At 39.6% G+C, this 15,004-nt stretch overlaps 1 protein-coding gene across 1 annotated transcript in view; it reads right to left on the reverse strand.

The window, feature by feature from the left end:
* The window catches only part of LOC126187640 (ionotropic receptor 93a), a 285,197-nt gene that overhangs the window by 154,111 nt on the left and 116,082 nt on the right, over positions 1-15,004 (reverse strand). The window contains exons 7-8 of the mRNA XM_049928878.1: positions 14,335-14,502; positions 402-605 (exon numbers count right to left, since the gene is read on the reverse strand). Coding sequence (XP_049784835.1) covers positions 402-605; positions 14,335-14,502 — 372 coding nt within the window. The remainder of the gene's footprint in view (positions 1-401; positions 606-14,334; positions 14,503-15,004) is intronic.

The raw sequence follows: 15,004 nt of genomic DNA on the forward strand, positions 1-15,004 counted from the left end.
TGTCAGCAGTACTATACATTTTGCCTCCTGATGGTAAGTACGGGTCAGTAGTTTGGTCAAATAATTTATTAGCTTTCTAGATTTAATTTTCTTTTGATATAATGGAGCATGTATGAAAGTGTATAGCATTCTCAACACTTACACCTGAGTAGTCAGAGTGTCAGAGTAAATATATAAATTATGTTCCTGAAATAGGGGCCCAAATGATTGATGTATGTATAAGAAATACAAGATGTTAAATGGCAACATGATTTTTAAGAAATACACACAGTTCTGAGAATTTGGATGGAAAGGAACAAAAAATGGATTGACCTAACAAAAAACTGACAAATAATTAGATCTGCAGTAAATGGTACTGAAACTGAACTTTGCTGTCTTTAAACAATATCTTTAAAACTTACATGAAATGAGAGCACTTGCAAGTTACGACCACAAAATTTGTAAGCACTGTGTGGAAACAAATTGTTTGTTAATTGTGTCCCCAGACGAGTAGTCCATATACCTATTTCTGGAAGTGAGCTAACAGCACCTACTCCCCAAGTTTCTGCTGCAAAGATTGTCCATCTTCTACATGCATCACATTTTCCTTTAACATCTAGCTGTTCCTGTAAAAGTAAGAAAGACTGTGTAAGTTAATACAGTTAGAAATGAGAATCTATACCTCATCTGATACATATGTTCTTTACCGTTAATTTCCATACATGTTCTTTATTCTCATTCATATGCGTGTGCCTTCACAAATGTATGAGAATGACATTTTTTGGTACATATTACATTACAAACACTGTTGATTTTTCTTTCCATTTCTAAACAAAAATTTGCAAAATGAATATCTGGCCACTGTCAGGTTTTTCAGCTAGTATTAAATAAATAAATCCTGAAAGATTGCATTCAAGTGTCAACACCTTTAGACAAAAATCAAGTACTTACACACAGTATGAGCTGCAAGACAAACAAAGAGAGAAAAGCCATGAGAACTATTCCCTCAAGAGAAACTATAGGCAGTTTGATGTACATGCAGCTGAGAACCAGATATGACCTGGCTTATGCAATTGCAGTAGTAAGTTGCTTTAACAATGATCCAGGCATGTCTCACTGGCAAGCAAAAGGGTCATGCGACACTTAAAAGAGACTAAGGACTTGAAGCTGCAGTTTTCTAGGGAAGAGAACCAAACTGTCAAAGAATATAGTGATACACACTTGGCAGTAGACAAAGAGGACAAGAAATCAGTACTGGTTTTCTGTTTAAATCACAAGGAGCTGTTATTTACTGGACCAGCAAGAAACAACCCATAATGGCTTTGTCAACTCCTGAAGCTGATTATAAATGCCCTGGCCTCAAGTTGTTAAGAGGAACTCTGGCTACAGAGGTTAAAAACTGAAATCTCAATATGCTCTGAAAATGACCCCATAAAGCTTTATAGTATAACAAAAGTGCAGTTGGCTTATCCAAAACAAGTGGCTACTGTGGAAGAACAAAAGTCATTTCATTAGAGAAAAAATAGACTCAGCTCAAGCTATACTGGAACAAATCCCACCGGAGCAGATGTTTTCTGATATGCTAAATCACTCACTTGTAAGAAAAGGGATCCTCAAATAATTAAGGAATGTGGACTGATTGTTCAAAGTTTTTTTTACTAAACATTTTTTCTAATGGGATTGTTAGAAATGAGAACCTTTCCACTGCCAATATATATGCTCTTTGCCATTATTTCCATGTATGTACTCTATTCTTGTTCATATGCATACGTACTGAATATTATGAGTAAGCATATGCACAATAAAATGTTTCTTGTATTTTACTTCAAACCATGCCTGAGAGACAATCTATGGATGATGGTACTCAAAGAATTTTGAATGAGGACTGACAAATATTCACTTCATTAAAGCAAAAACCAACAAATACATTATCTTATATTGATTTGAGGAATTTAGCCATGAAATTAAGTGAGGTTTGAAATGACACATTCAATTAAATTTGAATATATTACTCAAAACAATAAAAAACTGTCCCAAGAAAGAATATAGCCTGCAACATGTATTAAAAAATTTCAGTATATGGAATGAATCATGAAAAACTGAAATGTTCCACAAATAATCCCTCCACATTCATTTCTAAAATTGAAAAAATCATGTTTATCTGATTATAAGACAAACCATAATATAGGACCCCCCTCCCCACCCACCCCCCTTTATTTTAAAAAGATCCTTGAGAAAAATTATTTTTAGCATATTCTGAATAATCAAAATTACAAAATGTTTTATTGATATACTGGTAACCTTTGTCTAAAATATCTATTTTGAATTTATGCCACTTATTATCTACATTTTGATAATACAAGAAGAAATAAAATAAACAAAATGAAATGGTTTACATTAATATTTATCTTAACTCCTATTTTCGCTTACTATCTGTAGTGTCACTATATGTAATTGTCATCACTATCATCATCAGTGGTATCAGTATCTGGGATGATAGCTTCAACTAACCAATAGAGATGAAAAAAGAGTGTAGAAATACTTTTACGCACAAGCAGAATGAAATTTATAATTTTGATTGTCACAAATACTAGGTTTTTTTTTAATATGTCATATTTCCCAAGATGTTTGTTATGGCAGGACCTAATCCACAACGTAAATTGCTGAAAGTGGAACAGGCATCATCAAAATTTATAATCTTAGCTGCCACAAATATTTTGCTGTTTCTTATGAATATGTTGCAATTTCTAAGTTTACAGTTACACTGGGACTTGAGAAAACAACTGTTTTTCCAAATACAGAGCATATTTTGTATCTACACTGATGTGAGAATATAACAATATCCTTACACCTCTTTCATTCACATGTGTCATCTTCCCACTGTTCCCTTACTGGCCGCATAGGACCAGCAAGGTTACAGGATAATATGGGCTTGTTAGCAGAAACGAAAGAGGAGAAAGGCAATTTGAGTTCTAAAATAAATAACAGTTAGTAATTGCAAATACTATGATCAAGAGTCACAAGAGGGGGAGGTATACTTGGAAATGACTGGGAGATATGGGAAGATTTCAGTTAGATTATATCATGGTAAGGGAGAGACTCTGAAATCAGGTACTGAATTGTTAGGCCTGGCGCAGATACAGACTCAGATTACAAGATAGTAATGGTGAAGAGTAGGCTGAAGTTTAAGAGAATAGTCAGAATCAGAGGTGTGAGTGGAAAAACAAGTTTAATCTCTCAACTTAAGTTCACATAAGGTCTGAATACAAACACTGTCAGATGGAATTATACACTGAGTCACTATCACAATCATACAACACTGTCACTTCAAGTCTGTATACATCTATAATTACAAGCACTGAGCACTGAGTCCAAACACTTCACAAGACTGCAGACTGACTTAGTACCCTGTCCATGAAGGGGCATGCACGTTTTAACTAGTCTGGGTGCACAGGTGCACACAGACCACTGGTGAGCCTGTGATGGTGTGGCATGGTGTGATTGGTCCGTAATCAGTAGATTGCTATTTTCCATATATACATCAGCTACCATTGCTGGGGTTTCCATGGAAGGGGCTTATGGGTCACTGCGCCTGCGCTGTTAAGCAGCCGTGAGCTGAATGCCATCTGATTCCTAGCCGTGAAACACTGTGCACCACAGTGTGATCATTGATGATACCTGGAGGCAGGGTGCTGTAGGCAGGACAGGCATGGATTCCACAGGCCTGTTCCCACTGCATGGGCCTCCAGGGAACTTGGAGGAAGACTCACAAGTGGCATGAGCCAGATGCCCACCCAACTGAAGGGGCTTCTGCTGTGGCAGAGGGTAGCCCAGGTCCATAGGCATCTCTGGAGATGATGTTGAGGATGAAGGGTTCAGCGAATCAGGCATAGGATATGAAGGTGAGGCTGGCAGCTGAACTGGCAGTTGTACCACCAGCAGAAATATCAGAAGAGGCACCAGCACCACCGAGGGCTGCAGCAGCAGGGATGGAGATGACAGCACTGGTAGGAGCAGAGCCTGCATTGGAGATGGTGCACTCTCCAAGGCAGGGATGGTGGCAGTGGCAATGGGCCTGATGCTGAAGACCTGCAGGGAGCGCCTGGCTGGTGGCATGACATTCATACATTCATTGCCGGGAACCACCAGGAGAGGTGGCACCTGTCCATGCCTGCTCTGTAACCAAGGAGCCAGCAGAAGGGTTGGGAGTAGCACAAGGACATAGCTGATTTTGATGCCTGTGCTGATAGTGCTCCATTCCCTCCTACACGCAGAGCAGACAACAATCCCAGGTGCCCATGAATGACCCCTGTGAAAAACCCAAAAGTACTCCTTATCATTGGTCCTGAACTTACGGGATTTTGGGGGGGGGGGGGGGGAGCATGGAGGATGGAGGAGATGCAGAGTGGTCCAGTGAGGTCTGCCATGTAGAAGTTCAGCAGGAGACTTATCTCCCTAAGGCATCATACAGTGGGAGGAAAGGAACGGGGGCAGAGCATTTTCCTTGGAGCGGAGCTTTGTCATTTGAGCCTCGAAAGTTCACAGAAATCTTTCTGCTTCCATGTTGGAGTGTGGTGAAAAAGGCGCTGAGCAGAAATGAATGATGCCATTTGCCTTGCAAAAGGATGTAAATTGAGTGGAGGTGAACTGTGGGTGACCATCTGATATAAGAATGGCAGGCAATCTTTCTGGGCAGAAAATGGTTGCCAAGGCCCAGATCATGCTGTCCGACATTGTGAAAGTCAGAGGGTTCAGAAAAGGAAATTTGGAAAAGGCATCCACTATGATAAGCCATTTCCAACGCCAAAATAGTCCAACAAAATCAATGTGAATCTGTTGTTAGGAGCCATCCAGTCAGAGCCAATCAAAAAACTGATGGGGAGGAGCAGGCAAGTTCTCAGCACAATCCTTGAAACTCATGATCATGTATTCAATATCCAACAATTTATAGTGCTGATTGGCCAACTGCTTTGTATAAACAATGCCCCAGTAATCCTTGTGAAACAAGCCCAACACACACTGTTGTAGAGATGCCAGCATTAGCACACTGATCTGCTCATTTGGTGTGTGTAAAATGACAACCCCTTGTCAGATAGAAAATTCATCACACTGGGAAAACCAACATCACAGTGACTCAGTATGAAGGAACACATAAGTCTCTGGCCAGCTGGACTGGACAAACTGGTAGAGGAGCCAGAGGATGGCATCTTGTCCTGTGGCTGCAGCAAGTTGACAGTGGTCAGTCGGAATGAAGCCACCACAGTTTCCTCAATCTGGTCAATGTGAAAACATGCCTCCCCTGAAGAATAAAATTCTGCATCTGAACCTACAGAGAGATGTGACAAGGTATTTGCATTGGCATCACGGGCAGTGGGGAGGCAGATCATAGTTCATAAAGGTAAACACCCAACACTGAAGTTTTTGTGCCTCCCAGATGGGTACAGGCTTTGCTGAGTGAAACAAAATGGTGGGGAGCTTGTGATCTGTTGGCAGATGGAATTTCCATCCATACAGGTAATTACGAAATTTGGAAATGCCGTAGATGATTGCCATGCCTCCTTTTCAAGTTGGTTGCAGCTGACCTGCACTTTGTTAAATAGCTTTGATGCAAACACAATTGGGCAGTCTGTGGTGTTGACTATGTGGGACAGCACTGCCCCTATGCTGTAACAGCAGACATCCACTATGAGGATCACTGGTTTAGCAGGACCAAAGTGAACAAGGAACCTGTCACTAAACAAAACTGTTTTTAAAGTGTGGAAAGTGTTCTCTTGCTCAGATGACCAGATTAAAGGAACATTCTTCTGCTGGAGTGCATGTAAGGGTGCTGCAATCTGAGCAGCATTAGGTATGAAGTGGAGATAATATGAGATTTTGCCAAGAACAGCCCGAAGTGCAGAGAGATTCTTCGGGAAAGAGAACTCCTGAATAGCCTCCAAGTGTCTGGCAGAAGGGCGAACACCCTGTAGCTCAATAATGTGGCTGAGATATTTGATTTGAGTACAGAAAAACTCACATCAGTAAGAGTCTGGAAGAGGCACTCCAGGTTCCAGAGATGCTCCTCTGGAGACCTGCCAGAAACGACAATGTCATCCAGATAATTGGTGCAATAGGGTACTTTCAGTGTCAGTTGTTGCAGAAATTATTGGAAGATGGCCAGGTCAGAAGCACTGCCAAAGAGAAGACACTGATATTGGTACAGCCCGGTGTGAGTGTTGAAAATGAGGAAGGACTTTGTCTCATCATCCAACAGGAGTTTCAAGGAAGCTTTCCAGAGATTGATCTTGGAAAAGAACACACCTCTTGTAATCTGTCCATTAACTGCTCAGAGTGAGGGTGACAGTGAGAATCCATAACAGACTGTGCATTAATAGTGGATTTAAAGTCAGTACACAGGTGAAGGTGGCTGTTGGGTTTCCTGACAAAGATGAGGGGGGTTGCCCATTGACTAACAGAAATGGATGTAATGACTGCCAAGTCCTGCATATGATGCAACTTCACTGCAACGGTCTTCCCGAGCTTTAATGAACCTTGACTAGGCCACATCCTTCAATATAATGTGAGTGAAAAAATCTTTATCCCTACCCAGAGGGTCCCCAAAAAGCTGGTGAAATTTGTCACAGAGCTTCATGACACTGTTGTAAGAGTTCATCAGTGTCTCATTATATGAGATCTGAAAACCATAAATGTCAAAGGCATTAAGGCAAATATCTTAGAACTGTCATAGGAGTGGAGCACTGTGGCCAGAACTGTCTTAAGAGGTAGATCGCTATTGCATCGCCAAAGAACAGGTTCCTAGGACGGCATTTCTATCTCCATTGTGTGCAATGAGGGCCTGTGTCAGAGCATGGAGAACTGAGCTCCTCAAATATACCTCCATTAATCAAAGTTACAGAAGCCCCAGTATCCAGTTGGAACTGTACAACCTGATTCCGGATAAGCAACTGAATGAACAAATTTTTTAGTTCCTCTTTAAGCAACGAGGGACACTGGGAATGATTAACAACTGGAACCAATCCTAGTGCAGTGGAAACACTATAACAGGTTTGAACCAGAGATGACTCATCAGAAACTGACTGGTGCAAAAACACAGAGTCATTGCCGCTGACCTAACTGACGTCCATTGCCTCCAAGCTGTAAATGGACATAGTGACAGAGTGCCCACACATTTTATTGGAGCAAACTTCTTGAATGTGGGCAACTTTCTTGCAAAACAAACATCTGACCTGGTGAAAACTACAGCCTTCCCTGTGATGAGAAATATAGCACTGAAGGCAGGACTGAAACTTGCCAGTGGGATGGCATTGCTGCGGACATGATGTGGGTCATTTACAGTAGCCAGCAGAAATGGAAGGCCTGTGTGGAGAGGACTGAAGAGTGTAAATGTCAGCAACCATGGGGAGAGACATCTCCAACTCAGCAGAATAATTCTTATGCCTTGATTATACAAATGACATCCTCAGCAGAAGAGTCTGAGAGCTTGAAGACCTCCACACAAAGTCAGGAATCAGTAATATTTTGAACAATAGTGTTCTGTAAGATAAAGTGTCAACATATGACTTACAACAAGGATAGACACATTTACACATGCAGGTCATACTACAGAACTTCATGAGCCATTGCCAGTATGATTGGGAAGTCAGCAATTTGTGCGAAAAAACTTACAATGAGCAGAGGTGACAAACATCTGAGAGTTGAAATACTTATCAAGAGCATCAGTGATGTCTGAGAAAGGAACTGATACTGGCTGAGGGGAAACAGCTCTATGCAGATATGCAAGATATCAACACCAACCCAAGAGAAGAAAGGAGAGCACTGAAGATCACCTAAAATGTTGTGGGCTGCGAAGTGTTGTTGAAACAGGTGCCATTTGCAATTGTCCCATTCTTCCACTGCAGCATCAAACTTGTGAAATGGTGGGGTCAATCTGTGTCAGCTGCCACTGTCATCAGCCTGGCTGATGCCCTGCTGCAGTAACTGCCAGTCATCCAACAGCAATGTGAACTTCACCATCAATTGAGAGAATGGCATCAGTGATGCTTAAAAAAGGTCTTGGAGCAACACAGGTTCCTCAGCTTGGAGAGCTGTCATGGCGAAAGGGAGAGAAGAAACAAAGACAAAAGCAAAGGAATAAATTGATGATGCCCAACACTGTTTGCACAGAACAAGAGAAGAAAAGAAATGCACAGAGACCACCTCATCAGAGGCATGAAACATTTGACCAGAAGCAAGGGAGGACCAATGAAACCAAAACCAAAACTGAAACCAACAACCAGTTTCTGTCACTGTTAATTTGTTGTATCTGGGAAATGTGGAACAACAAAGACTGGGAACATGAGTGGAAAAACAAATTTAATCTCTCAACTGAACTTCACATAAGATCTGAGTACAAACACTGTCAGATGGAATTGTACACTAATTCCCTATCACAATCATACAACACTATCACTTCAAGTCTGTGTATGTCTGTGGTTACAAGTGGTGAGTCCAAACACTTAATGAGACTGCAGCCTGCTTTTGCATCCCATCTGTGGCGGGGCATGCACTTTTAACTAGACAGAGCATGCCGGAGTACACAGACCACTGATGAGCCAGCTCTGGTGTGGCATGGCATGATTGGCCCATAATTGCTAGGCTGCTATTTTCCATATGATTACCAGCTGGCATTGCTGGGATTACAGAGGAAGTGGTTTTATGGATTGCTGCACCTGTGCTGTAGGTACAAGGAGGACAACTGTGAGGAACCACAAACAGATGAAATGCTTCAGTTGTATTACGAAAGAAGTAAATACAAAAATGTTCAGGGAAATTCAGGAATACAGAAATACAGGTCACTTATGAACAAAATAAATAGGAAGTACAGGGAAGTTAAGGCAAAATGGCTGCATGAAAAAAGTGAATAAATTGAAAAACAAATGATTATCAGAAGAATGGATTCAGTATATAGTAAAGTCAAAACAATGGGAAGACTTGACTTGTCTGATGACATGATAGAAGAGGAAACAGGAGTCAACATGATAGAGGAGGAAAAGGGAGTCAACAGGAAAAGATAGGGATTTCAGTATTAGAATCAGAATTTAAAAGAACTTTGGAAGACTTAAGGTCAAAACAGGCAGAAGAAAACATCATTCACACAATTCCAAAGATAGCAAGAGCTGATAAGTATGAGAACTAACACGCAATCAGCTTAACAGCTTATGCATCCAAGTTGCTGACAAGAATCATATACAGAAGAATGGAAAAGAAAATTGAGAATCTGTTAGATGATGACCGGTGTAGCTTTGTGAAAGGTGAAGGAAGGCACCAGGGAGGCAGTTCTGATGTGGTTGACAATGGAAGCAAGACTGAAGAAAAATCAAGACATGTTCATAGGATTTGTTGACTTGGAAAAAGCATTCCACAATGTAAAAGATGTTCAAAATTCTTGGAAAACTAGGGATAGGCTATAGGGAAAGGCGGGTAATATACAATATGTACGAGAACCAAGAGGGAATGATAAGACTGGAAGACCAAAAACAAAGTACTTAGATTAAAAAGGGAGTAAGACATGGATGCAGTTTTCACCTCTAGTGTTCAGTCTATACTTCAAAGAAGCAATGAGCAAAATAAAAGAAAGGTTCAAGAGAGGGATCAAAATCCAGGATGAAAGGATATCAACTATAAGATCTGCTGAATACATGCTATCCTCAGGGAAAATGAAGAAGGAATGTAGGATATACTAAATTTAATGAACAGTCTAATGAGTTTGGGGTCTGCTAGTCCCCCATTGGGTGCCTCCCCAGGTGGTGGATAGGGGAATGCTCTCTAGATATAGAGAGTACCGGGGAAATAAAATACCCAGGGTGGACCAAAACTAGCATGGGCAGGAGAGGCTCACTCAGCTGCGGTGAAGGCAACCCTCCTAGGGGTAGAGTACCCCAAAATCAAGACTCCTGATCCTCCAGGCTGGAGGTTGTGCAGAGGGCTACCAACCCACTCATGTAAAAATATGAAATGGTCAGGATACTCAATGCCAGCCTCAGAAACAGGACATGATGTACTGGAACAAAAACTGGATAAGCTACAAGGAATTCCCTTTTGGATCATGGAATATTAGAAGCGTGTATCATCCTGGAACTGCCCAAATACTAGCAAACGAATTAAGAAAATATAGCATGCAACTGGTAGCTCTCCAAGAAGTAAGATGGCAGGGAACAGGCTCACTGAAAATAGCAGATGGGACAAAAATGTATGAAGACTGTGGTCAGTGCCATGAATTTGGAACTGGTTTCTACATTCATAAATAAATAGAGGACACAGTAAGGGAGTTCAAACATGTTGATAACTGTATATCATCAATTCAGATGCAGTGATTAGACATTACATTTCTAAATGCACATGCACACACAGCAGATAAGGATGACAACATGAAAGAAGAATTCTACAGCCAACTGGAACAAACGTACAACTTATTAAGTAGGCACAATGTGAAAATAGTGTTAGGAGATTTTAATGCCAAAGTAGGAAATGAAGAAATCTACAAACCAACCATTGGCAATTTTTGCTTACACGAGGAAAGTTCAGATAATGGGGTTCGACTTATAAACTTTGCAATGTCAAATGGTCTCATGATAAGCGGAACAAAATTTCAACATAAACGCATTCATTTAGGAACATGGATATCACCAGATGGAAAGGTAGTCAATCAAGTAGATCATGTAGCTATCCAGAAACGATTCCAAAACAGTATTAAAGATGTCAGAATCTTTAGGGGAGCTGATTGTGACACAGACCACATGTTAATCATATCAAAAATGAAAGTGAAACTCAAAAGGAAAGTAAATAGAAATAGAGAAGAAATTGCAAGATATAACATAGGAAACCTGGTGAAAGTAGATATAAAAGAAAATTTTACAAAAGAAATTAAAAGCAATCTAACAAAACCGAGACTGACCAATGCAGAACCACAGGATGTCAAAAGCAGATGGAGACACCTGAAGGGCTGTATTCAAGAAGCAACTTCCAAAATCATAGGTGAAAGAAAACGACCTAATAAAATTTGGTTTAACACAAAGTGTCATGAAAAAGTGCTGGAAAGAAGAAATGCTAGGAATGCATGGATTAAAGAAAGGGACAATATAACACTGAAGGAAAGATACTATAAACTCCACCAAGAAATGCAAAGAACCCTAAGACAAAAGAAAATGGAATACTATAACAATATGATCAGAGAAGCAGAGGATGATTTCCAACATCACAGGACAAGGCAGATGTATCAAAATATTTAAAAAATCCTTTGGTAAATTCAATAAAAGGGAACAGTTTATATTGACCAACAAACATGACATACAAAAAAGATGGAAGACATACTTTTCATAACTTCTCAACTGCAATGACCCACACTCTTACTTTAAATTGGAAGAACCTGATACAATTGATACAGCTGGTACAGTTACTACCCCATCAGCAAATGAAATACAGCAAGCAATAAAGAAATTAAAGAATAACAAGGCTTGTGGTGAGGACAAGATATACGCTGAGTTATTAAAGAATGGAGGCCCACAACTGGAATTAGAAATACAGGCGTTAATAGAAACAATTTGGGAGACAGAAACCATTCCTGCAGATTGGAAAACTGCAATTGTGTGCCCCATATTTAAGAAGAATGATCCACTTGTTTGTGATAACTACAGAGGAATTGCCTTACTGGATGTCACCTACAGAATGTTATCAAGCTGCCTACTAAACAGGCTGATACCAATAACAGAAGAACTGACTGGGGACTACCAATGTTGTTTCTGTAGAAACAGATCCACATTAGATCACTTGTTCACCCTAAGACAAGTAACTGAGAAGGAGTGGGGATTCAATGTAGATGTCCACATATTATTCATAGATTTTAAAAAGGCCTATGATAGCATACACTGACAGACACTCCTAAATACGATGAAGGAATTTAAAATACCTTCCAAATTAGTCAGATTAGTTAAAATGTGTATAGATGAAACTTTATGTCACATAAAGACACCGGTAGGAGAAACTGAAGATTTTAAGGTGTACACTGCACTGAGACAAGGGGATGCCATTTCACCTGTTTTATTTAACCTTGTCCTAGAGAAGATTAACAGAGAATTTTCTAAAACCAGTTCACAAGGAATCCAGATACAGGATGTGAACATTACAAGACTTGCCTATGCAGATGATGTAGCACTAATAAGTAGTTCCAAAAGAGAATTAATCAGAATGATGCAAAATTACTACAAAATTTCTGAGAAAACAGGATTACATGTTAATGAAGAAAAGACAGAATACCTGCCCATAAGTAAGAAAACCAGAAAAGATGCACCTCTGACTGTAGATGGATTCAATTTCAAGACTGTTGACCACTTCAAGTACCTAGGAAGTCTTTTTAGTAATAGCAACAGAACAGATATAGAAATAGATGCCCATTTATCAAAAGCAAACAAGACACTTTTTAGTTTCATCAAAATTCGAAGAAAAAGAACACTTAGCAGTAACTTCAAACTCTGCTTATATCAATCGAGCATTATACCAGTGATGTTATATGGATGTGAAATATTAATATTTAGAAAGAAAGATGAAGAAAAACTGTTAATATTCGAAAGAAAAGTACTAAGGAAAATTTTTGGACCTGTATACGATGAAAATAACTTGTAATGGAGAATAAGGAGAAATGAAGGATTAAGAGGGCTGTACAAACAGCAGAACATCGTCGAAGTGCTCAAGAGGAGAAGGATGAATTGGGCAGGCCATATAGCAAGAATGACAGAGAATAGACTACCTAGAATGGCATTCAGCAGAACAATAGACGGAATGAGAGGAAGCGGGAGACCCAGAATCAGATGGCAGGATAACATTTGGGAGGACACAACTGTGATGAACAGCAACAGCAACTGGACAAACAGCGCATTGGACAGGCAGAAGTGGAAGAGGCTCATTGAGCAGGCGTATAGTCAATAAGGTCCTTGTCACATGTAAAGTAAAAAAAAAAAGGTCTCATGAGTACAGCATATGGATTGAGAATAAATTTAAGAAAGAAGAAAGTAATGAGAAGTAGCAGAAATGAGAACAGCAAGAAACTTAACATTACCACTGTGGACAATGAAGTAGATGAAGTTCAGGACTTTTGATACCTATGCAGTGAAATATCATATGATGGATGGAACAAGGGTGATGTAAAAAGCAGACTAACATTGTTGGAAGAGGTATGCTGGCCAAGAGAAGTCTGCTAGTATTAAACATAGGTCTTAATTTGAGTAAGAAATTTCTGAGAATCTATGTTTGGAGCACAGCATTGTATGGTAGTGAGATAATGACTGTGAGAAAGCCTTTGAGATGTGCTGCTACAGAAGATGTTGAAAATTATCTGCAAATGTGAAGGGATCCACACATGGGCAATGGGTCTTTCACTCAATGTGAGCAATGCAAAACTAAACAAAAATACACAAACAAGTCACAGACAGGCAGCCACATTGCCAAACATTACATGTGATTCATCAGATTGCATAAGAATTTTAAGTAATCAGAGACTGAGCACTGCGTTCTGTGGGATAGCCACATCTGCACTCTCTATACAAACTGCACAACCTGGTGATGCATACTGTGATCCATCACTCATAAAGTTATTAAAAGGGGTCACCTGTATGTGAAGCCCTTGAGTCAAACCCTGTATTAATCTATTCCATGCCATAAAGGCATTGTATTCCACAGCAATAGTTTAATCTGTGAATGTAAGATGACCCAGAGTTTTTCAAATGATGACTTTGGGAAAATATGTCATCTTATAGTCAGGTAAATGTGATAACACATACACATGATATCAAAGCCTTGCATTTCATACTTTTAGTATCCTTGCCCTCTATCAATTTCAAGGTGGTGGCTACTATGAGAAAGTATGTCACCATGTTTTTCAATTTCATCAGTTAATTCCTTCTGTAATGTTGAAGGATGGAATGATACATTCTTATTATATCAGTTCTGTGACCATTTTGGGTCAACATGAGATTCAATACCCGTGTTTCATATTGTATCCACTCATTACAGACAAATACAGTTATGTATCATCCTATTCACTACTTTATTAATGTTCACATTGGTATTAACTATTATCTAAGTGATTTCAGCCTGGTTGATTGACTGACCTGACCTTGCAACATAAACCAAAATGACCTTGCTGTGCTGCTACTGTAAACAGCTGAAATCAAGGGGAAACTACATCCTTAACAGCTCTACTGTATGGTTAAATGAATAATGGAGGTAAAATAGTCTCAGATCTCTGGTTAGGGATTACTCCTTATCATCAAAACTAACTTCTGAAATAAAAGAATATATTTTTATGTGATGTGAAATACTCACAATAAGAGCTGCAAGAATGGCATCATGGTGTTCCCTTTTTGATGGCTGTAGAATATCCCATTCATCTTCAGACACTTGTTGTGAAATGTTCTTCTCCTGCTGTATAGTGTGGGACAGGGCAGCTACAAAACTGTGAGCCACTTCTGATATGTGACAATAAATGCCTTCCTAGACATCAGTGCACATTCAAAAATTAGTAATCTAGTTAAAACATATGCAGGGTGGACCAGAACTCCACTGACAAACTTGCAGAGATGATAGCATGAACCAAAACCAGAAAAAAAAGTCTAGTTAACCTGGACAATAAAATGCATGAATTAAGAGTATGAGCATTTTTTCATCACTTTCTATTATGAAACACATCTTGTTTACTGAACAAGTGCTCATAGCTCTTAAGGTATTCATTTTAGAGCCCACGTTAGCTAGACATTTTTTTCTCACTTTGCTCCACATTATATCCTCCAAAAATATGGAATGCAAGAAGCTAACAGTAGAAGAGATTTGGTTCATAGTATCAGAGGAAACAAGTGCTCTTAGCTCATTCGGTACTGGTATGAATTTTAAAGCCACCATTTACCAGACAGTTTTTTCTTGTTTTTGTCCAAACTACTTCCTCTGAAAGTTTTTCAGTGGAGTTCCTGTTTACCTGTATATAAGTCGTGTACACACT

This window comes from Schistocerca cancellata, chromosome 1, assembly GCF_023864275.1.
Source record: "Schistocerca cancellata isolate TAMUIC-IGC-003103 chromosome 1, iqSchCanc2.1, whole genome shotgun sequence".
NCBI lineage: Eukaryota > Metazoa > Arthropoda > Insecta > Orthoptera > Acrididae > Schistocerca > Schistocerca cancellata.